The following is a 22,081-nucleotide window of genomic DNA, read 5'->3' on the forward strand; positions in this document are numbered from 1 at the left end:
AGCCAAACTAGGGGTAGTCCGTCGTTGGACACACCAACTATAGCACAGACGAGGAAGTCAAAATTCCTGGACCCTCCCCTCCTGAAGACGACCCATCGATCGATCGCAAGTTTCCCGATCTTCTGCCACAGCACTGAAGAGAGTCCGTGAGGATCCAGCACTTGAAGCGTTCACATTACAGTCTGTGACGGCGGTTCTACTAATGCTCAATACTGGAGCTGGATCGGTAGAACATGTTAGTTTTCGACATTTTTGGAGGGAGAATACGTCCACAACTCAGGAGCCAGAATCATTTCTGTCAAGAACAGGTCACGCCGAAAATACGGCACAGGGCCTTCGAGCATTGCCTCGTCGACCATTACATAGGCACCCATCTACGAGTCTCAGTCGGACGAATTGGGCAATGATGACTCGTAAATTAACATTGCGCGGGCGACAGAACATTTTTGAAGGTCGAGACGAAAATGAAATGGGAGGCCTAAGTAGCTCCACGTAGAAGTCCAACAAGAACCCGTTCTTGTCTCGATTTTTAAAAAACCGAGAGTAAGTAAAACCAGTCTCGACCTATTGATTTCACTAACAAAGCACTAGAAATTTCTTGTTGACAACGCCGGGACGATGAAACCCCATTGGGGTCTTGCAACATATGTCCTGCAAACTTTGCTGATGTTGGCAAGGCGCCAAGATGAGAATGGCATGGATGTGCACTTCACCTACGGTGACGTGAAAGTGGAGGGTCGCGAATCTCATAGAAGTCTCTTGTCACGCCTGCGCAGTGATCCATTTACTACCGCTATGTTAATTCCTTCTGCACAACATTCCTTCTGCACAACCAATGGAGAACTAGCTCACTAATATAACGAAGTCATTGAGTATTATCTTCGAGAAATACCTCAAGGATGCCGAGAATGCACTCAAATCTGCGAGCCAAAAGTCAAAAGGCCGCCCGGGGCCCCGAAATTTGACTCTCATCGTCCTCACAGGTGGTATCTGGGAAGCCACGAAAGACTTGGCCGAAGTCAAGACATTGATTGTAGACTTTGTGTCCAAAGTGGAGAAGCTCGTGGGTTGTAGCCTCATCGAGCGGCAGGTCAGCATCGAGTTTGTGCAGTTTGGGCTCAACACTGATGCCAGTCACTGGCTGGAGATACTTGACAATGGTCTTGAGTACGACGGTATCCCGTAAGTCCATTGAATGAAATACCCCACTGACAAAACTGACGTTTCAACCAGAGATATAGTTGATACTGAGCATTGCTTTGGAGATCCCATCAAGATGCTTCTCGGGAGCTTCAATTCCCAATTTGACGAGAAGGAGGACAACGAAGAAAGTGATACCGGACGATCGAGGCGCTCGCAACAATTATTCGACTCAGTTCATAGAAGTGACTCAACATTATATCGCGCCGAATCGTCAGCATCTCAAACTCCACAGCGAAGAAGTATGCACTCCGCAGCGTCTCCCAGTCTAGGTCGAAATGCGACTAGTACGCCCGAACGTCAGCCGATTCAAGTCCTCCTTTGCCTTTACGGCAAGAGCCATCTCCAAGAGGTCCATCTCATCATGAGAACGGGACTTGGAGCTAGCCTTGTATTATAAAGTTCTTTTCCTTCAGAGGTCATGTGTATTGATGCCTGATGCTGTTCAACAATGATTAGCCAAGGGATATTGTAGATATTATGGCAAGAAGGCGTGATAATGAGATGCGATCAGCACCATTGGGATCAATACTATTACAGGTACTTCTCAAAAGGTGTTTCCAGGTGGGTGGAGTAATTGGCGCTTGTGCTACTCAGATTTCTCTGCGCAATGGTCTAATAACGGTCAAATCTAAAGTCTGACAAAAGTTTACGGTACCTTAGTCGATGGTGAATACAGATTAAAATCCTGATTTGGTTTTGCTGCTCAGCCCCTCTAGATTACTTTTCAGTTTACATCAGTTGACAGAAAATGTCCCCTTTCTTACTTACTTCGCTTATCTTTCCGTCACAATACCTCATCATGAACAGCACAGACTGTTGTACGAGGCCAGGAAATAATTGGGCTGAGGAGAACTACAATCGTTCCGAAACTCCCCAAATTGTCTTAGTTCCATATTGAAACCAACATTTAAACCTGGCGAGCAAGGCAGGTGAGTATGGTTGCGTCCCTATACAGAATATGAACTTCTCACTCGAGCACCAACCAACAACAAACATCACATCCAGCCCCCAGGCCATCTATACTTTGCTCATCGTTTAAAATCTTTGACCTTTCAGATCATGGACTCTGGGGTTCCTCCACTTCAATCCAAGATGGAATCGGTTGGATGGATTGTTTAAGGCCAAAAATTAAGCTAGATCGCTTGGAACAACAAACATGGAATTTGTCTGGTGTTCCTCAATGGCACTTTGGATGAGACTGGTAGGTTCATTTAGGTACAGAGAACATTGCAACTGCGATATCTGTAGATGAGTCAGCAGGTTCTTGTGGATCCCTGCCTGAGTCTGTCGCTCGGGTCGATAAATACACCTGGCTTCTCCAGACGAGTAACAACAGACCATCAAGTGAAGGTCTAGACTTCATCAGGATACACAAAGTTCTCCGCCCCATCCCAAGTCAACATGTTAACAGCAAGCAAAGTAGAGCAACTCTAAGTGCCCAGGCGCCCCTGTATTCTGCACTCTCTATCTAGACTCACCTCGATCTCAGCCACATCTGCACCCCCCAATCCTTCAGTTTCAGTTTCAGTCCCCAGCTGATTTCCAGCTACCTACCCAAGCAATTCTAGACCTATCTCCACAATAATCTAGCCCAACGCAACACCACCTGCAGCGTCTAGACGACTACTCCCAAGACAACAAACAACAAGGAAAAAACTGGGCCCCCTCATGCCCCAAGCTCCACAATACTTCCGAATAGTGGCCACACAGACACGTACGCATCCACGCGCACCATGTAGCTGGGCGAAGCTAAATAACGCCCGCTAGAATAGTTGAGACCGTGCAGTTACGGTACACTTTTCTGTTCATGCGTACTGGATCCGCTTCCCTCCCACACTATTCTACTTAACTCAATAACCCTAGGCCAGTGATCAGCGACAATGGCAGTGCTTACCACTCACTATGTACTTTTTCGGAGAATTTTTTCATGTCGTCTTATGCCTAAAGTACACAATACGGTGTGTTGAAGCTTTACCTACCATCTATTCACGAAGCATCCCGGATCGAGCCATCGGGAAGGTAAAGTGGGTCGACCGACGTCTAGGTAGACGAATGAGAAAAAGGTAAAGAGAGGGAATTAAACAATCGAGAGAATCACTCCTCAATCTGAAGGAAGAATAGCTGGTTGTAATGCCAACTCCAAAGTTATCATAGGACGGATTTCGATCTGTTGGCAATCAAGAAACCAACCTCCAAGTTCAAAGATTCGATTGACGACTAGAACACCAATCCGCTCTGAAATATTGCCATTTTCCCTTTTCCAGCCATTACATGCCGGATATATCTCCGAGTTCCCCCATACTGTGTTTGTGCATGCTCCGGGTAGACAGGCATATATTTCCAAATTTATAACTTTGCACTTTGCTGGGACTACTTAAAGCTTACAGGTCTTCCAAGTCTAAAGCAAGCTACAGAAAGCTGAAATAAATTTACTTGGGAGGCCTAGCCAGGAAGCCAAGATTCTCATCCCAGAGCAGGCAGTTAAATAAATGTCCAGAGTCTATAAGCAAGAGTCTACGACGGAGGATTTACACAACCTAGCTAGGTATGATGGAGCACAAAATATCCAGTAGCTATGCAACAAGCCAAGGCAACCCAACATAACGCACATCTCCTTCCCCACTCTATCTCACTCTATCTCACCTCCCTTCACTCTACCTCGCTTCCCCTCGTTCCCCCTCGCTTACAGCCCCTCCCCCCTCCCTCAATTGTTTACTCACCATCTCCGCCTCCACCTCCCTCTCCACCTTCAGCTCCCTGACCCTCTCTGGCCCTCCCAAATCTATCTCCAACCTCCACTCATCAACATACACCTTCAGCCTTCAATCCCCGGACACTTCATCATATGAATATATGTATATATTCGTCGGTATATCATGACTTGAGGTGTCACAGCTATATTTTGAAGATCGACAGCTTGCTCATGTTACGTCGAATTGCTTTGGTGATGCGGTAAATTTTATACGGAGAAGGAGGCAGAGGAGTAGGTACAGAGTTGTTGAACTACCAACGACGGAAATTCAAGCCCGACTTAGGAATTGAAATCATGTTACGTTGGACAGGAGAAAAATTCAGTACGACGCAAAATAAATATGACGGCACGACATGGGCATGAAGTGTCAGTACGTAGATATGTAAAAGAGTACATAGAGACGAGACGATTTAAACGACCGACCTAGAGTCCGGCCCAAAACGGAGTAAATCAAAACAAAACAAAACAAACTACCCGAACCGGTAGAATATCACTATCAACTCCCCTCGCCATCGAAATACGTACAGATAAACTGATGGCAAGACTTACCTCATACCCCTCTGTTCAGCATATTCATCTCACCTCTCACCCATCACTCCTCAGAACTCAGTACACACTCCTCACCCACCCACCACCAAACACGTCATCCAGCTCACCGTCCTCCCTCGGGCGGGCAGTCCATAAGCAAAGAATGCAGCTACAAGTAGCTACACGTAGCTAGCTAGCGACAGTAAACAAGCCCGCCCTCAAGTCATTTCCATATCATACCGCGTGTGCTAACCTGCCTCGCCATTCTCTCTCTCTCTACGGACAGCATAGCACAGTACAGTACAGTACAGTACAGTACTCATCGGCACTGGTGCCTGCCTGGCCGAAGCATAGACGTCACCAAGCACAAGCTCGAGATGATGTTGATGATGATTAAAAGACTCACTCTCACACTAACTCACTCACTCACTCCCTCACTAACTCACCGTCTCCTCTTGTTTCCGTACACCGTTCATTCCAATCCAGTCCAGTCCAATCCAGTCCAGCCCAATCTAATGCAATGCAATGCAACCATTCCACTCAACGCAACCAATACACCAATGTAAACCGAGCCAAGCCAAGTCAAGCAAACAAACAAACAACGATCCGAGTCCCCTATCCGATGCTAAATATTCAAATCTCCAATCATCCAATCATCCAAGAAACCTCCCCGTGCCGCGCTGCCGCCCCAAAATAAAATCCTCACAACAAACGCCAATACCGCCGCTCGAATCACGGGCAACCAGAAAAGCAGAAAGCAGAAACGCAGAAACATGAATAAACCCCCCAAAATCGCCAAACCCAAAGAAAGAACAGACCAGACCAGACCAGAAAAAAAAACTGTAAATAAACCAACCCAAAAACTAACCAAAAACCACAAGCAATTTCTTTGGGCAAACTAAAAACACATCCGAATCCGAATGAAACGTAAACAGAAGGCATACGCAAAACAATGCAGAGTCGAAGCGGCGGTCAACGAACCTTCGTTCAATTTCAATTCAATATGGGAGGGCGGGCGCCATCGCATCGACATCGCGCGGTTGCCGCCCGCCAACTTCGCTAATTCGGCTAAAAAAAAAAAATCTAAACCAAAACAAACCAAACCAACACAATAACAAAACCATTTTCCTGATTGCTGCATCCTGATGTTGCCAGGCTGGCTTGTCACGGGGTCATTTTCTGCTCGAAATTTCAGGCAGGCAGGGCATGTGGTGGAATGGAATGCTCCGCGGAATACCCAGTTCAGTTCAGTTCGGTTCAGTTCAGTTCAGTTCTCATGTGCCTCGCTATGCCTCGCTATGGCTACGCGATGGTAGGCGAGCGACGGGCGGTATGCACGGCACGGCACTGCAACTGCACTGCACTGTAACTGCAATTGCTAATGCAGTTCCTGCACTGGTCTGGCTCTGCTGGGAGTTTGTGAGCCTGTAGCCTTACACCCACCTACACCACCTACTTCCCTTCCACCTTACGTTTGGTTTGGTTTGGTGCTCTCTCTTTCCCGACGGATGCAAGTGAGGGTGGTCTCAGCTAGACAAGGAAGGGAAGAGAAGGGAAGGTTATGTGCATGCATGCATCGGACTTACCTACTGTATAGGAATAGGAATAGGAATAGGAATGGGAATGGGAAAGGGAACTAGAATTGTAAATGGAAAATGCAATAGTATACAATAGAAGGAAGGAAGGGAGGGAATCCCAAAAAGAAAAAGAAAAGGTTGGCAGACACGAGCGATGTAACGAACGGCATATCCCATTGCCACACGATCATGCAAGAAATGGTGGTGATGTGAGGTGATACCTCCGGAGGATGAGAGTAGGTCGAGATTGAGGGTTTCTGTGGCGGTGTGAGACACCTAAACTAGCTCACTAGGTCGGAAGAACCCACTAGTAGGTCGCTAATGCCGACCTAGTTCGACAGCGTTTCCAGTATTACCTACCCCGATATCATCTACCGACTTGAATTTTTACCATTCAAGCTGAGCCCCCCCCCCCTCCTTCGGCGTCAGCAATATTTGAGTAGTTGGAATGACCCCCCTCCCCCAAGAATCAATCCGGAGATCTACCGAGCCGTGCCGTGTATGTATTCGAGGAGAATCTGGCTGACCGGCCGGAAAAATTGGAATTACTCCCCTCCCCTCCCCCATCTTGACTACTGAGATACAGTACCAGTACAGATATGAATGAATGAATGAAAAATCGACAATGACCACATCAATTTGAGTTTCATTTCATGCACGAGATGCGTTTACTGTAAATTTACTTGAGAAAACTTCTTCGCGCCTAGTAGTTAAAAGGTCAGCCAGCAACAAAACCACCACCTAAATCTAAATCCTGGCTCGCCTGAGCGTTGGCTTGGAAGAAGGGGGACGACGGTGGAGTTTACAGATAACCAAATGGAACAGGGAACTGACTACTGAGGAATTAAGAAAATCTTCGGAGCGAAGATTTGAGCCCTACTCGTATACAAGGGTCAGTCATCTGATTAAACATCCAATGAGGAAACAATACAGTACCAGCATCTAGTCTATCTAGACGACGATGACGAGATCTCGGTACTGTACTGAACGAAGTTTGAGCATGAGCATGAGCTTGCCTTGCTCTAAAACACATCTGGATGCCGTTCCGAAAACCTTCAAACAATAATAATGAGATCGGCTGCAAATCACGAATACGCTAAGCATGGACAATTTTTCTTTCTTTTTCTGGGGTTATATCTTTTGGGATGGAAATTTTCCCTTTCGGGGGACCAGGGAGGGGTAGCCGGAACTTCCGGCGCGTTAAAGGTGGAAGTTCCGGATTTAGCAGACTGTACTCGAGTACCCCGTGACGAATAATAGTACCGGTCTATGAGCCGTGACAGCCAACCACATTACGGGAGACAGTAGTACTGTGTAGTGACGGTGTGCGATCTGCAGCTAGCTGCTACTGTACGGGGTCGAAAGCCAGCCGTGTTGTAGTTGCATCGGCTTGTAGTAGTTGTGGCTTGATCTGAGCCATGTGCCAGAAGCGGTAGAAAAGCCACATACCCACAGTAACTCGGGCGAGTTTTGGTTCTGACGCTAAAGCACAGCATCGAGAATAATGGGACACTGAAACTGTAAATTTAGGCTGTAGGAAACATCCGTGCGGGTCGGTAGTTGGAGATTACTTGCTCATTTCGTAAATTGTGGAAACCAACTGCTGCTTAGTCGAATGAATGACGCTTTCAATCCGGTATGAGCTTCTGATCATATCAGTGTGGTGTGATGAAGAACCACCGCCTGATCGGCGATTGAGGTCCATCGGCGAAGAAGTATGTGACGCGTCGTTCAGGAAAAAAAAAAAGACGAGGCGAGGATGGATGAACGGAAAAGATCTTGTCTAATTGAAAGCTCCAAAGGGGACACGGCTCAGAAGGTGGTGGTATGCTTTAGTATGGCCGATGGCCTACTAGGTTAAGCGATCGCAAAATTCCCAGATCAGACATATCGCCGTCGCCGTTTCTTCGGCAAGTGGGGGCGGCACAGCATGGTCTTTCCGAATAGTTCGCGCGACTGTTTGAGAACGTTCTTCGCGTCTTCTGCTTCTCTGGTGGGTGGTTTCCATTCGTTATGCCATTCGAGACTCGGGAGTTAGTGCTTAGCAAACAGACGGTTCAAATACTGGTTTCGGAGGCTAAAATACTGAGTCAAGATGGTGTGGAAGCCGGCTCGGTAAACTCGGATATCGGCCGAGTACGAAAAAAACGGTCCGGGCAATGATGCGAAAATAGGCTCAAGCGCTCGGCAATAAAAATGTCGGCCGAGTCTCAGTTTTGGGATGTTTGGTTTGAAGCACTAATTTCACTTCCTTGAAACCCTTATAACAGAACGATATGCTGGCATTTCATTTTTCATATTCCGAATTCGGTCTTAGTTTGCCACATAGGCGACCCGTGCAGGTGATACTCGGGATGTGGGGCGACGAGCCATGGCACTGGAGTTCGATTAAGCTTTCATGTCGTTGGTCGGCGGTCTCCTTGCAAGGGCTTGGGTTGCGGATGAATATTCATTATCCGACCCACCATTGTCAAGCAGGGGACATATCCGGGCGGCATGCGGTTGCTGTGATGGACCTGAGGAGGTCATCAAATGAATCCATTGTGCTGAACTTCACAAGTAGCGGAGTGAGGTGAACTCGAGAAATGAAACTACAGCGAAATTGCGGAAATCTCCAATGTACACAGACGGAAGCTCATTCAATTTGCAAAATTTTCGGCTTTTCCGGTGTCTCAAAGTTTAATAGACAGTTATCCAAGGATGGAAATAGTTGTGGGTACAATAATCACCACAGGGCCGCCCGCGGTTGCGGCGACTAATGGTGCAGGCATCATAGTGAGAGGCAGGGTTTCGTGGGTGTCGTAGGTGGGGAAAGGTGGGGAAAAGTATGATGGTTGGACCAAGGAAAGCTAAACTCAAAAACTATCAGTTTTGAGCAACCTGCAGAACATAGAACGCATGATGCGTAGTATGGTCAGTTCTTGGACATGGGAAACGCGCACGAGGCGTGTCGCAGATAAGATGCAGTGAAAAAAGCCATGGCTAACTGCCAAGCACAAAGAAATGACGACGAAGGTGGCATGTTCTTGGAGATTCTGTGTATATTCCGGAAAGTCAGCCCGGTGGCGTCAATGACATCTTCTTGAGGTTCTCATAGGACTTTCTCCCATAGTGCTCGGATTTCACTGACGAGAAGCATAATATCGTTTCCGAAGGTGTACCTTTCGTACATCTCATGTCGAAACGTCACAAGCCAAAAAAAAAGTTGCGGCAAGGCTTCTAGAAAAACTTTGCATGAGGCAAAGACAAGGCACTGCTTACTTGCAAGGAATGTTTACATGGGCCGTGATCCGTTGCCAGGATGAGACTTATTCTTTGGAATGGTTGGGTTTTGGCTCGGCGTTCGGAATTGATTCGAATCTGAGCCAAGTTTGGATTGCAAACGAAACCATGTATCTAGCATCTGCCATGTGGTGATGTTTAGAGCTTTTGGTGTTGTCAAGGCCTGAATCAAATCCCGTGAGGCTCGGCAAAATATCCGTAAACCTTGAGAATTTCAGTTCCCGGCACATCGTGCCAGTGCCGCAAGCTTGGAAATTTTGAGTTTCGATGGAAGGTTGACGCGACCGCCGCAACTGAATCGCCGGGGTATGTGGATCGAGTTACTGTAATGTAACCTGGGGTAATTGATGAGATAGAACATTCCGTTTTGGCAAGACACCAGATGGCATGATGGCATCGTTGAAGCCAATCCAAATCGCTGTGAGCCGTCCGTGTTTTCGTTTTAGAAGCGACCCATACATCGCGTAAGCAATAACTATCCAAGTCCGAATCTAGTGAATAACCGGAAAACCTTGGAGATGATTTGCGTTTGAGACGTCGCGATGCTGTGCTGGACTGACCTGCGAGGCTCGAAACTCGGAACAAAGCCGAACAATCTTTTGCTGTCGCGGAAAGAAACCCGAGAGGCTCGTCGAGGGGGTCAGTACGTGCTATCGGGACCGAAAGTCTGAAGTGATCTGTGATGTGGAGCCTTTCAAACGAGCGGAGGGCTCCTCGTTCCCACCTGCCTTGGCGCAACTCCATCATTCATTCCCATATGGTGTCGAAGCGGATCGTTCCAGTTGAATCGTGACATCCCATGACCGTCTCATGGAATTCCGATGCCGATGCTTTCAACAGTAAGCGAGTTCATGTTGCTCGTCTCGGGGCGTCGTCCAATAACAAGTTTGGTACTCAAATAAACTTCCGGGAAGATTTTGCTGTGGAAGAACTCTCATGAGATGCCATAAATAACCTTCTTCTAGGGCCGATTCTGGCGGTAGATCAATGATCCGAATTCCGCAATACTGTTGCTTTCGTCTCGAAGCTTTGGTGAGCTTGGACTCGAGTCCTCGGGGAGGAGGCTCCTTAGGCATATGCTGTTGAGGACACAACCCCCAATGCGCGGAAGTCACCCTCGGGTATGGATGATTCAAGCGACTGAGCTCACAGCGTACTTCGAGTATAAGACCTGTGCAGATTCCTTCGTCTTGTTCGAAGTACTCTTCGTTCATGTCATTCAAAAGATCCTGCTGTCGTTTCCTCCGACGATACCCGCCTCGGCAAACGTTCAAATAAAGTATTCCTCGTCGCGAGGATTCAGACCTACAAGGCCTGCGTAGCCAGTGTGTGATCTGAGCACATGACCCTCTTTTCCCGCGATGTCCTCCTCCCTGAGAATGAATTATGGCGCCTTGCGCGGCTACCAGATTGAATGACATAACAAACTCGCGGTCTCGACAAATTGCGGTGAAGGGGTTGGCAGTGAGTGTGCATTTTTGAGTTATCCAAAGTTCCCTTCAGAAACCAATATGCAAGGTCAAATCGTGACCAGGAAATCAACTCATAGAATACCAGCCACAAAGCCCTTGGCTACCAACCAGGCATGGCATCAGAGTACCTGGGATTTAGTCCAAAGAATTTTCCGAAAGCGCGTTATGTTTAGAGGCAGCAGTGGAGAAGGCAGGGGTGCTTGCATCAAGTCAGGACGAGACTGTGCTGATATCAGATACAGGCCGCCAAATTCTCCTACCAAACGAGATCCCAAATCTCGAGATAGACTTCTTCCACAACAAGGCGAAGAACTCCAGTAGAAACCCCATTACCCAGGCACATATCGGCTCGAACTCGAAACCGTCCGTGCATCCTTTGGATGGTTGTCCTGAGTTGCTGTTTGGTCTCTCCAGGTATAAGAAAACAAGGCTTGAAGCGTCAACTCATGACCAGTCTTGTAAATTAGTTCAAGGAACCGCTGTTTGGTATTCTCTAGTTGGAGCCAACATGCTCAAATAATAGGCATTGGCCTATGTATCGACTTGTTTGTTAGTTGCGATTTGTTCGCGAGTCATATCTAATGAAGGGAGAGCACAGTTGGTGGTCCGACATCAACGGAGGTCTGTCCGCAACGAATCATGAGCATCATCTGGGAGTGTAAGCTTGGCCTCTGTATGATCCGTGATCTCCTTACGAGTACTGCAGTATTTCTGACGGTATCAAGCTGAAGCGAAATGCAATTGGATTTTGGAAGCTTAGCAGTTCTTCCACGGGTGTTCTAGTCGTCGACTAGTGTCCAAGCTTAATCCATGAGGCTTCGACGGTGTGTTCTATTCTGGCGCGTGCCCTTGAAACACAGCCTACCTTTAGCGAATTATTATCGCCGGCTGACGAGTATGTCGAAGACTTTTCCGAGTCCTTGCACACCGCATTCCACATGGCGCCAAAGTTCAAACGCGTTCTTATGGACCAATCGTGAGGTTAGATGTGTAGGGCGCACCGACGAAATTTGCTCACACCAGCCTCTCTGCCAGGACTTTGGGCAGTTTGATGTTTAGTCTGCGAATGGCGCCTGAGGTAATAGGGCCTTGTCTAGCTTTACCTCAGAGTGTTCTCGAAACGGTAGAACAATGCGACTCGTAAGGCGGTGAAAATTGGGTTGAAGATGAGGTGGATCTCGGTCGTAGGGCTGGTGTCCTGCTGTTGAAGATCCGGCAGAGAGCGAGGGATAATGCCTCAGCGTCTTGTGCATTGCTGTGCATTGTTGTTCATCGCTACCGGGCAAGTATTAATTTCAATCAACCACAGCCTCGCCACGCCTATGAGTGATGAGATCCTCCGCTACACTTGTAATTGGTCCAGCAAATCGAATGAATACAGCTGATATGGATCACATCGTCATCATCCCAAGCCCACCGTCATTTGCCGTCCTTTACCGCTCATTATTTGAAGCCTCGCGACCACTGGCGAGCCTGATTGGGTGTGCGATGGGCGATGGTGAGATGAAGCCCAGGGAGGTCAGGTTGGTGTGTGGATCGTAGGTGAGGATCAAGGGTTGACGGCTCAATATCACTGGTGGATGGATGGGATGGGAGAGGAGAAGGATTAAGTGCACGGGGAGTGGTGCTTCTTCGGGTGACGAAGTAGTCGAAGCCTGGTGCTGCGCTGTGCTGTGCTGTGCTGTGCTGCGCTGTGCTGTGCTGTGCTGTGCTGCGCTGTCCTGTGCTGTGGCAGAGGAGGAAGACTCGAGCGAGGTCTTGGAAGGGAAGAAGCAAAGGGAAGGGAAGAGCTGCCCTGGGCATTCGTCGCTCGCTTGTGGGCCCCGCATCTTTTTGTGGCCTAGCGGGACCTTGGCAAACCTTAATTCATCTGCACTGCTGTCCAAGGGCCAATAAATAAGCGCGCTAAGGAAGAATATCGGCAAACAACACGATTGGCTTGCTGTGATAGGCAGTAGTGGGTGGTGGCCCTGGTGGGGCGCCAACAGGTGGGGAAGGCCAGGGTTGAGGGTGAGGGTGAGGGTGAGGGTGAGGGTGCGTCAGGAGGGCCAGGGTGAGACAGCCGTTTCCAGATCTTCCACACTCCTCCTCTCGTCACTTCCTGCTGCTGCTGCTGCGGTGCTGCTTGAAAGCTCATGATGATCCCGGCTCTTTATTTGGACACTCAGTATCAGGTTTTCTCGATGCGTCGCATGGCATGGTAGGCATTGTAGTCATGGGCAAGATAAGGCGTGGAATGATGCGATCTGGCGTCAGAAGAATACTTGCACTTGAAATGGATGGACTCATGAAGTCGAGGGTCCGGGATGATCTAAACAGTCTGAAGCCCACCGCCTTCCTGTTGTAAATTTACGCACGCTTGCTCGGCTTGGCTCCAGGCACACGCCGCGCTAGCTCTGCCTGCCCCGCGGCCCCTCTTCCAGTGCAGGACTCGATACGGCTAGCAAATACCGACATTCAGTTCAGTCAGTGTGATGTGCATCCAGCTGGGACTGTTGGGTTGGTGCAGGAACGTCGGTGAATTATCATCTCACAATCACAATCTTCAGCATGAGCCGGACCCGAAAGAATTGCTACATTCGGATGTCATCCTGGCTGTGCTCGCCTCGAAGCCATCCCTGTCTTGTTGTTTTCTCCTCCTCCTCTCCTCCTCTCCTCCTTGTTCATGTCGATGGATGGATGTGCAATACTCCTCTCCTCACCCCTGTTGGACCCTGCCTTCTGAGCAACGCCACCCTCGACCCTCCACCCTCCACCCTCCACCCTCGAGCTAATACAGTACCAATGATCCAGAACTGGATTGCCCAGTGCCATTCAGCCCGTCGGCTCTTTTACCAAAATTCGCCTAGACAGTGCCGAAAATTAAGGCAAGAGAAGGAAGTTTACGGCTTCGCCCTTGTTGCGCAGCAACAACTTGCGCTGGTATTATTCTCATCAAAATCTCTGTCTTACTTTACTACTGTACTGTACTAAATTTATTCAAACACCGACATCCAGGATCCGCCCATCAACAATACAGTAATAATCAAATCAACCTTCGACCATCAAGGCTGAACTTACCGAGCTAGCTCCCTTCTCTTCCCAGCTAAGGTGCTTAGAGTTGAACCTAAATCGGCCCCCTGTCGTGGCTTCATCTTCATCCCCTTCCCCTTCCCCTTCCCCTTCCTCGCTCTCCCATGATCCCATCCCATGCAAACACTACTGTACATGTACTGTACTTACGTTTGCCCTTGGCTCTGGGTCTAACGCCGCCGCCTCGTAGCCAGAGCTGTCCCTGCCCGCCCCGCCCTAGCCGTTTCTGTCCCAAACGCTTCTTTCAGGTTTCTAACTTCTGTCGATGTCTGCAGTGCTGCACCCTGACTGCCTGAGCCTGAGCCTGAGCCTGAGCCTGAGCCTGAGTGAGGAGGGATACGGCGCTTACGGAAAGGGCGAGGGAGCAGTGTCCGGGTCCGATATGATGAGATTTGCTGATCCCGAAGATGGACCTCCACCATGCCCTGCCATGCCATACCATACCATACCTCCATACCTTTCCTTACCTTCCTAACCTAACCTTCCTTGACCACCAACACTACGCCACGGCCTCTGGTGCTCCCTCCCTCCCTCCCTCGCTCCCTCCACCACACCACACCACACCACCATTCCAGAGCCACACTAACAGCTATCAACCTCACTTTCCAGACCTGATTCATGTCACCCCTAAATCCCCGACATGTGCGAGCCTCGCGCCGTTACCGTTGCCCGGCGTTTCTTACAACATCAAAGCCATCCTAAGCTATCCCTCTCCCTCCACCACCTTCTCGAGGGATATATACTCCTTCGTATCCACTCCTTCGACCATCTTCAAACCTGCCCCGCATACCATATTTGAAAAGCCTCATCACGCGGAGACTTTAGACCACCTTCGACCCATATTTCAGATCCATCTCTGAAGCACGTCCCTGCCAGTGGGACATTCCCCGTCTTACGCGTAGGAATTGGGCCACCTTCAGTACGACATATACCATATCTCCACCTCTCTCTCCTCTTTATCCTCTTCCTCCTCCTCCACATCACTGTCGCCGCACGACTCATTGCCATGACAAGTACATCAACTATTACAGCCGCCATGACAAGCAACAGCTCGAACAGCCCCATTCCTATGGACGAGGAAGAACCGCGGAAGAAGGGTATGTTATGCTAGACATCTCCTGTCGTCTCGTTTCCCTTGACTACAGATGTTGACGATATGCCATAGGTTCTCGTGGTGGTAAGAGGTCGGTCACACACCTCAGTAAAGCCCAATTAGCACGCAAGCGCGCCAACGATCGAGAGGCGCAACGGAACATTCGACAGAGAACAAAGGAACATATTGAGAATTTGGAGCGGAAGGTAAAGGAGTTGGAGCAAGGCAGTCATGCTGGGAGCATTGAGAGAGTCCTCAAGAGGAACAGGGAGCTGGAGGAAGAGGTTGAGAAGCTTCGGGCACAGATTACTGGACACCATACACCCATTACTGGACATCACACACCAGTCCTCGGTGTTCAACCACCTCCCGACCTCCCAGATGATTTGATGGTGCCTCAAAAGGTCGAGTTGGACTGGGCGCCAGGCTCAGCCGCCTGCGCATGGCCTCAACCTGTGTCACATCTGCCTGTGTTGAGCAGCAACCAGCACAATCCAACTTCTAATGGCGCATACTCGTCAACCACTTCCTACCCAGCAACAACCTCATCTATGGGATATGATGACGAGGGCTCAATCTACACACCAGAGAGCTGGGGTAGTCCAGCCCCATACGGTGGAGGTCCACAGACCACCACTCAGACCATGTCCAAGTCTGTCCCAGCCTGGTCACCAATCGACCCAACCTTCTCTCACCACCAGCAGTCTTCACGCTTCCCTGATATGCAGATGTCTGGCTTCAGCGATGTAGTTAGCCAGCAAACCTATAGCTCAACATGTTGGCAAAATCAGCCGCAAATCTACTCCTGGCAGATGTCTACCAAGTTGAAGTCACCCGTCACTTATCTAGACCAACTAATGCACAGCGTCATCCATGCCCAACGACACCTCTTTGCAACAAATGAGGCTGCCCGAGAGGAATTGGTAGGGCCATCCTTCCCCTCCGTCCACATCCTCTTCAACCAGCCCGGCCCACCCGAGAAGACACCCTCGCCCATGACCAAACTCATGGAGAAATACGCCCTCGTCCTCAACACCCGCGGCTTCCCTCTCATCCCCGAAAAAGTCGCCTCCTTCATGTGCATGTACAGATTCATCGCATGGCAGATCTCCCCCTCCTACAGCACGTACAACAATCTCCACGAATGGCAGACTCCCCGACCCTCACAGCTCATGATCCCGCACTGCGCGTGGATGGATCTCCCTCCCTGGGGCAAGTTCCGGGATCGCGTGATTGAGAACCAGGAGAAGTACGACACGCCTGAGTTCCAGCGGGATTACAGCGAGAACTTCACGGTCAACTTCCCTTGGGATCCCATGAAGGCGCTGATGTTTGAGAATGGTCGCATGTTGATCTCTCCTGTGCTGGAGAGGCATCTGGGCGATATCGGGAATATGAGTATGAAGAAGGCGTTTGGGGATAAGTATCCTGAGTTTAGGGATGTGTGTAGGATTGATGAGGTGTGAGGGTGTTTTACTTCTTCTCCTCCTAACCTCCTGGACCTCCTCGAGTTTTTTAACGACGATAAGGAGGATGGGGAGATCTACGGAATTGTCTGCTTTGCTTTGCAGTACATATAATGATGCGACGACAACTGTTCAAACTGTTTTTTTGATATCAATTTGCTTTTTTATCTTCTTCTTTTTCCTATTCTCTCATCCCCGGCGTCTGGCCTGGGAATGGGAATGGAGATGTGTGTCATGCAACACGGCGTTCCCGTTTTTTCTTTTTTTTTCTTCTTCTTTTCTTCTCTTGTTCTCTTTCTCGATCAATGGATTACAAGATCTCGAATTATCGGATCGGACTGGTTCGGACTGGATCGGATTGGATTGTATGCGTATCAGCACAACAGAATGTAGGATTATCAGATTTTTCTGGGGGGTCTCTGGGTGGCAATTTGAATGGGATTTGGAATATGGACTCGGGACCGAGCCGGCGAGCTCGGGCTGGCTGCCTGGATGGCGGGCTGGCGTCATGTATCTATCTATCTATCTACCTACCTACCTGTCTATGGCTGAGATGTATGTATCTATGGCTGAGCTGAGCTGAGATGAGATGATGATGATGTGACGCGTGCTCTTGGTTGGGCCTGGCCTGGCCTGGCTTATGTATGTATGCATTGGTTTGGCGTTTTTTTTTACTGGACTCGCCTGTGGATGAATGAATGGATGGATGAATGAATAGATGAGATGGATGGTTGGCATCATGGCTGTGAATACCTTAGGGTGGGCGGGCTTTGTCTGTGTGTGTGTCTGTGTGCTCTGTTTGTGGTTATGTAGTGTTAGGATGATGAACATTGATCTGTCAACAATATAGATGGATGGATGGATGGATGGTTGGTTGGAGGTACTAGCTAGGTAGGTAGCTAGGTAGCTAGCAGACTATGAAATCGAGAGGCTTTTGAAGATGACTGATATGAGATATTGCATCCTTGGTGATTTGTGAAAGGCTAATCGGCCTTTTATTAGTTTTTGGAAAGCTTTTTTTACTTTCCTCCTTCCTCCCTCAAAGTGAAATATTGGTTTTTCCTTGTCATGATACCTACCTACCTACCTACCTACCTACCGACTGTATCGTATCGTATCGTATCTTACCTGTCGCGGATTGACGACACACTCACTCTCTCTCTCTCTCTCTCTCTCTTTAGGATCAAGATTCATTCTGTCGTGTCGAAAATGAGCGTTTCTCGTTTTTACAGCAGGGAAATGGAAATGAGCTTCAATCTTCCGACTCCCTTGTGCTCTACTACACTACTACAGGATATGCTATGCCATAAGACTAGGTTCAGATAGGTAGGTAGGTACGTTCCTCGCCTTCCTCGCCTGCTATCAGTTGATTCTTTCACGTGTGGCATGACGTCTCAGTGTTTTGTTGTGGTTATTATATAGGGATCGGTAGAGATGTAGAGACGTAGAGATGTGGAGATTTAAACATGTATTTTTTCGTCTTATTTTACTCAGTGTTCGTGTACCTAGCTAAGTGTGAGAGTACCTTAGTTGATCAGTTGGTAGAGGATCACTTGATAAGTTGATCGCATTGGATATGTAGCACCGCTTCCTCACCTACCGTTCCAAGTTCGTTTGATTTGAGAGTCGTTCAGCAAGTCTCATCTGTGTGATCTCAGCTTCGGCTGCATTTATCGTTTATATGAAAGAGAAAGCAAAAGAAGGGAGATGGTCTGCTCTGAGACTGCGGATGGGTTAGGTAACTCACGTGATTGTGTGAGGTAGGTGTGGGGTCACGTCAGGTTATGCTTGCGTGGCTGAGCTGGAGAGTTCCTGGGTTATGGTGTATATATACCCTTCTCCTTTGTTCTGTAGAATTGCAGACCAGCCAAGTCATGGCAGAGCAAAGGCAAGGGGAAGAATGACGAAGATGATGCGGTCTACAGGTAGTGTCCCGTCGATGGGTGAAGCGTGGTGGGTGCTGAAGCCTCAGGGACTCAGATCAGAAACAGGTTAAAATTTGGAGAGAATGAGAGCTATGAGTTGAGAATGAGGGAGTTCAAGCGTTGGGAGCGGGAAGTATGTGGAATTTGAAGGAATGGCGATAGCAAGCTTGATGACAGAGAGTGGATGGTAAATCGACGATTGGAAAGAAAGATTCAATCCAGCACCTGAGAATTTCGAGATCGAGACTTGTTTTTCTTTAAGGTTAAAAGGGTGATACGGGTTTTTAAGCCAGGTGGAATACAATCTATTCACAACATGTTTGGGCTCAGCCTTTACAATTGCAAGAGCTCAGCTCCCAGACCACATGACACATTCCTGTATTTCCCTGATGGTTCCTGGAGACGACTACTGAGGTGGGTGGTGGGGGATTTTGTACTTGAATAATGGTCCTTGGAAGTCAATACTGGAAGTCGATTGTTCATTTCTGGCTCTACATGGAACCCAAAGGTTGGAGTGAATTGATTTATGGGTTGTTTACTTGCTCTGTCCGGTGAGTGGGTGACTAAGCGAGTGATGAAAAATGTCGCAGTGTTTTTTGACTCAGGGAGGGCATATAAACAGTGCCTTCGTCGATGAATAAACGGACCAGGCGTACAATAGCCGAATACAATCGGGTCATGGTGCTGCTGTGAGAGATGGCACAGCTTCCAAGAAAGAGGTGGAGGCTGGCATTTCGCAAGTGGCTCGATGGAGAGAACGTGGACTGCCAGGATTGAGAAAAACTTAGGAAGGAGCGTCACTACCTACTAGTGAGTTCATGAGAAGTGAGACGCATGAGAGTTTGACAGAAGGTATTGAGTCGATGGTGAAAAAAACCTCGAGAGTGGATTCTTCACTTCAATTGACGTATCACAGTAGCATTCTTGCGCTGAAATTCGACTGGAACTGGTAATACTATATGTCGGATCCAATGCCTATAACATCAAGCTTCTGTACCCTTTTATCGCCTATCACCTTCCAACCTCCCCCCTTGTTCTTTCAACCGATCGGGAAGAATGCAGGTAATGGTACTTCGTATCCCACTTTGGTCAAGGTGGATACGACCACTTTTGTTCGGCGAGCTCCACAACTCGTCTTCAGCGGGGGGATTTATTGAATGCCATTCATTCGATACAGAGACGAGCCCCTGACGATATGCAGACGACCCCCCCCCCCCCCTCAACTTGACTAAGGTATGAAAATCGGCGGTGAGTGTCAAGCTCAGCGCGTGTGTTCAAGGTCTATTTAACAAACGCCTGGTTAGGTGGTTAGTTTGTAACTACGAGCCTACGAGTAGTTGCGGCGTTAGGATTAGGGCTAGGATTAGGGCTAGGATTAGGGTTAGGTGTTAGAGTAGGAGTTAGCAGGATACCTTTGAAATTCGGACTCCTTACAGAGGCAGATAAAATGTAAGTACAGAGGTAGATTCTGAGGATTCTGCCGCATTTAATGTGTGGGGGGGGGGGGTCGTCTGCATATCGTCAGGGGGTCGTCTCTGTATCATCCCTCTTTTTCTAGAGCGTTTAGGGGGGGGGGGTTCTCTAGGGGGTAAAGATCGCACGCTGGCTCTGAGTGGACGGGACACTCAGTTGAAGGGCCTTGGCACCCACAGCAGGGATGAGCGGAAATCTCGTATTTAGCATCTCCAGCGGATTTATGCAGCTAGGCCTTACACCACAGGAAAGAGTTTCCGTAGAGAAATGAGACTTCGCTTTCCCTTCCTTCAGCTCAAACTCAGGTTCGCTCCCCTTTGTGTCTTCCTGAGTTCATCCTCAGTCTCATCGGTGAAAGTAAACATGGCGATCATAAGCGAGGCTTGGGTCACCCTTTTGGCTTTCGAATGCGCGATCACCGAGGGAACTCTTGCAGTAAATGCGGTGAAGACGTACATCCAATATCGATAATTGAGATATCTCAAAGGACCTTTGGCTAGCAGCATCGAGGGATCGATGGTACGCGAGGTGCGCGTTTGAGATTGGACCCGAGAGCCCTGCGCTTTTGAGCGACATGTGCGATCACTACGGTGCGTATCTCTTTCAAGAACGAGAGATGAGTAGCTTAGTGATTTAATGTAGTCTGGCTCAGATGGCGCCCAGTGTTTTGATCACCACGTTACAGGAATTGATTATGAGAATGGCCGCTTGATTTCAATTTGTAGCAATCACTCGAATTTGGGTGTACCTTGCAACACCGCCAACCTTTAGCGGATGCTGTAATCGATCGCTAATGATTCGAGTCAAAAACCTATACACCCAAATTCTTTACTTTATCTTTTGTGAGAGAGAGAAACTCTTCACAAATTTTGCAGAGGTTATGAGAATAAATGAATGAAATTACTTGTGACAATGCTGATGGTTGGAGGGAATGTCGCTTACGTAAGCCCCTCAACGTCGTCCAACAGTTTCAAAGTTGGAACTGGACGTGAAACCACCTCCATACTCAAGACCATCTTCATGACATCCCTGTTTCGAATTGGACAGGTTCTTAAAGGGAGATTAGGAAGGTACATCATCACGAAAGAAATCCAGGATACTGTCTGGTTCGCAAAGTACGTTTTAATTCAATCCTCTGCACAAGATGCATAACCTTCTACTAACCCCGCGTAGGAACCAGGTAGAGGAAGCTGTAGTCATTAAAGGCGTCCAAGGGCATCCACGCGTGGAAAATGAGCGAGATGTCCTCAAACGCTTCCAAGACCGGACTCCTTACCTACGGCCTCTGATCGACGAGATTGAAGAGCCATCAGAGCCTGCAACGATTGTGTTCAAGTATCTCGAGGATCATCTACTGAATGCTTCGATTCAGAAGACTCTGAACCGGAAAGAACTGAAATATGTTTCACGGCGCATACTTGGAGCATTGAAGGGTGCTTTACGATGAAGGCTATGTGCACACAGGTAAGAAGTCTACCCTGCATCTTGCCTAGAACACTACTGAATTCATCGTTGAAGATGTCAAACTCGACAATATCCTTGTAAATTACAGCGGTGGAGATATCCGGTTCTCTGATGTCCAACTTGGTGATCTCGGGGTCACGTATCGTGAAGATTCCAAGTACGCCAAAGCAGGGACTCCAGTTGGGGCTCCTATGTGGTCTAGCCCAGAAATCATTATGGAAACTCCTTGGAATACTGCGACAGATATCTGGTCATTTGGAAGTGTGGTACGTTACGATCCCAATTTGCAAGGAAATGAAGAGTTCTAACACACCATTGCAGGTCATCAGTCTTATCTACGGCGGAAACTTCAACCTTTTCCGCCCCAAGACCGTGTCTTACGACCATGAAGAGTACGGGTTAGAGGTCCTCAAAAGGCAGTTCCGATACTTCGGCCCATTTCCGGCGAAATATGAAGAGATTGCGAGTCCAGAGACTGTTGCAGCGATTCTGTATCTCATCGATGAGATTCCTCAGTCACAAACGACTCCGTTTGAAAGAACGACGGAAAGAGAGGTCGGCAAGAAGGATAAAGAGTTTCTTGGACAAATCATGAAGTTAGATTGGAGGGACAGGCCGACCGCGGGGGAGCTGTTGGAGAATGAGTGGTTTAAGGAAGATGAGGAAGATAAGACCCTGACCTGAACTTAGCTTCAACGTTGAGGCTTCGGTTTACGCATCAGGACTTTCTAGGTACTTATACTGTGGCAGGCCCACCTGATTTTACCTATTGCG

At 48.5% G+C, this 22,081-nt stretch overlaps 4 protein-coding genes across 4 annotated transcripts; all 4 read left to right on the forward strand.

Moving 5' to 3' along the window:
* Window positions 1–406: 406 nt before the first annotated feature.
* ONS95_013664 (uncharacterized protein) lies at window positions 407–1,600 on the forward strand (the record flags this gene model as incomplete). Its single annotated transcript, XM_058507304.1, has 5 exons — window positions 407–413; window positions 497–543; window positions 592–723; window positions 866–1,182; window positions 1,234–1,600. 5 exons carry the CDS (start codon window positions 407–409, stop codon window positions 1,598–1,600), a joined length of 870 nt encoding a protein of 289 aa, XP_058356473.1.
* Window positions 1,601–8,307: 6,707 nt separating this feature from the next.
* On the forward strand, window positions 8,308–12,545 carry ONS95_013665 (uncharacterized protein). Its single transcript, XM_058507305.1, has 4 exons — window positions 8,308–11,004; window positions 11,057–11,487; window positions 11,540–11,638; window positions 11,721–12,545. The coding sequence occupies exons 1-2, from the start codon at window positions 10,854–10,856 to the stop codon at window positions 11,332–11,334; spliced, it is 429 nt and encodes a 142-aa protein (XP_058356474.1). The 5' UTR covers window positions 8,308–10,853; the 3' UTR covers window positions 11,335–11,487; window positions 11,540–11,638; window positions 11,721–12,545.
* Window positions 12,546–13,810: 1,265 nt separating this feature from the next.
* On the forward strand, window positions 13,811–17,388 carry ONS95_013666 (uncharacterized protein). Its single transcript, XM_058507306.1, has 2 exons — window positions 13,811–14,983; window positions 15,052–17,388. The coding sequence occupies exons 1-2, from the start codon at window positions 14,893–14,895 to the stop codon at window positions 16,443–16,445; spliced, it is 1,485 nt and encodes a 494-aa protein (XP_058356475.1). The 5' UTR covers window positions 13,811–14,892; the 3' UTR covers window positions 16,446–17,388.
* Window positions 17,389–20,755: 3,367 nt separating this feature from the next.
* ONS95_013667 (uncharacterized protein) lies at window positions 20,756–21,991 on the forward strand (the record flags this gene model as incomplete). Its single annotated transcript, XM_058507307.1, has 4 exons — window positions 20,756–20,958; window positions 21,017–21,276; window positions 21,362–21,573; window positions 21,629–21,991. 4 exons carry the CDS (start codon window positions 20,756–20,758, stop codon window positions 21,989–21,991), a joined length of 1,038 nt encoding a protein of 345 aa, XP_058356476.1.
* Between the last annotated feature and the right edge of the window lie 90 nt (window positions 21,992–22,081).

This window comes from Cadophora gregata (genome assembly GCF_030347475.1).
Source record: "Cadophora gregata isolate MNR1 chromosome Unknown scaffold_8, whole genome shotgun sequence".
NCBI classification, from domain to species: domain Eukaryota; kingdom Fungi; phylum Ascomycota; class Leotiomycetes; order Helotiales; family Ploettnerulaceae; genus Cadophora; species Cadophora gregata.

What these genes read in the sequence shown, in the direction of transcription:
- ONS95_013665 (XM_058507305.1), top strand. Translation starts at nt 10,854, where the DNA reads ATGCAAGGTCAAATCGTGACCAGGAAATCAACTCATAGAATACCAGCC. An exon ending in TAGAGGCAGCAGTGGAGAAG is followed by an intron (nt 11,005 to 11,056) that starts GCAGGGGTGCTT and finishes TATCAGATACAG; the next exon opens with GCCGCCAAATTCTCCTACCA.
- ONS95_013666 (XM_058507306.1), top strand. Translation starts at nt 14,893, where the DNA reads ATGACAAGTACATCAACTATTACAGCCGCCATGACAAGCAACAGCTCG. An exon ending in GGAAGAACCGCGGAAGAAGG is followed by an intron (nt 14,984 to 15,051) that starts GTATGTTATGCT and finishes GATATGCCATAG; the next exon opens with GTTCTCGTGGTGGTAAGAGG.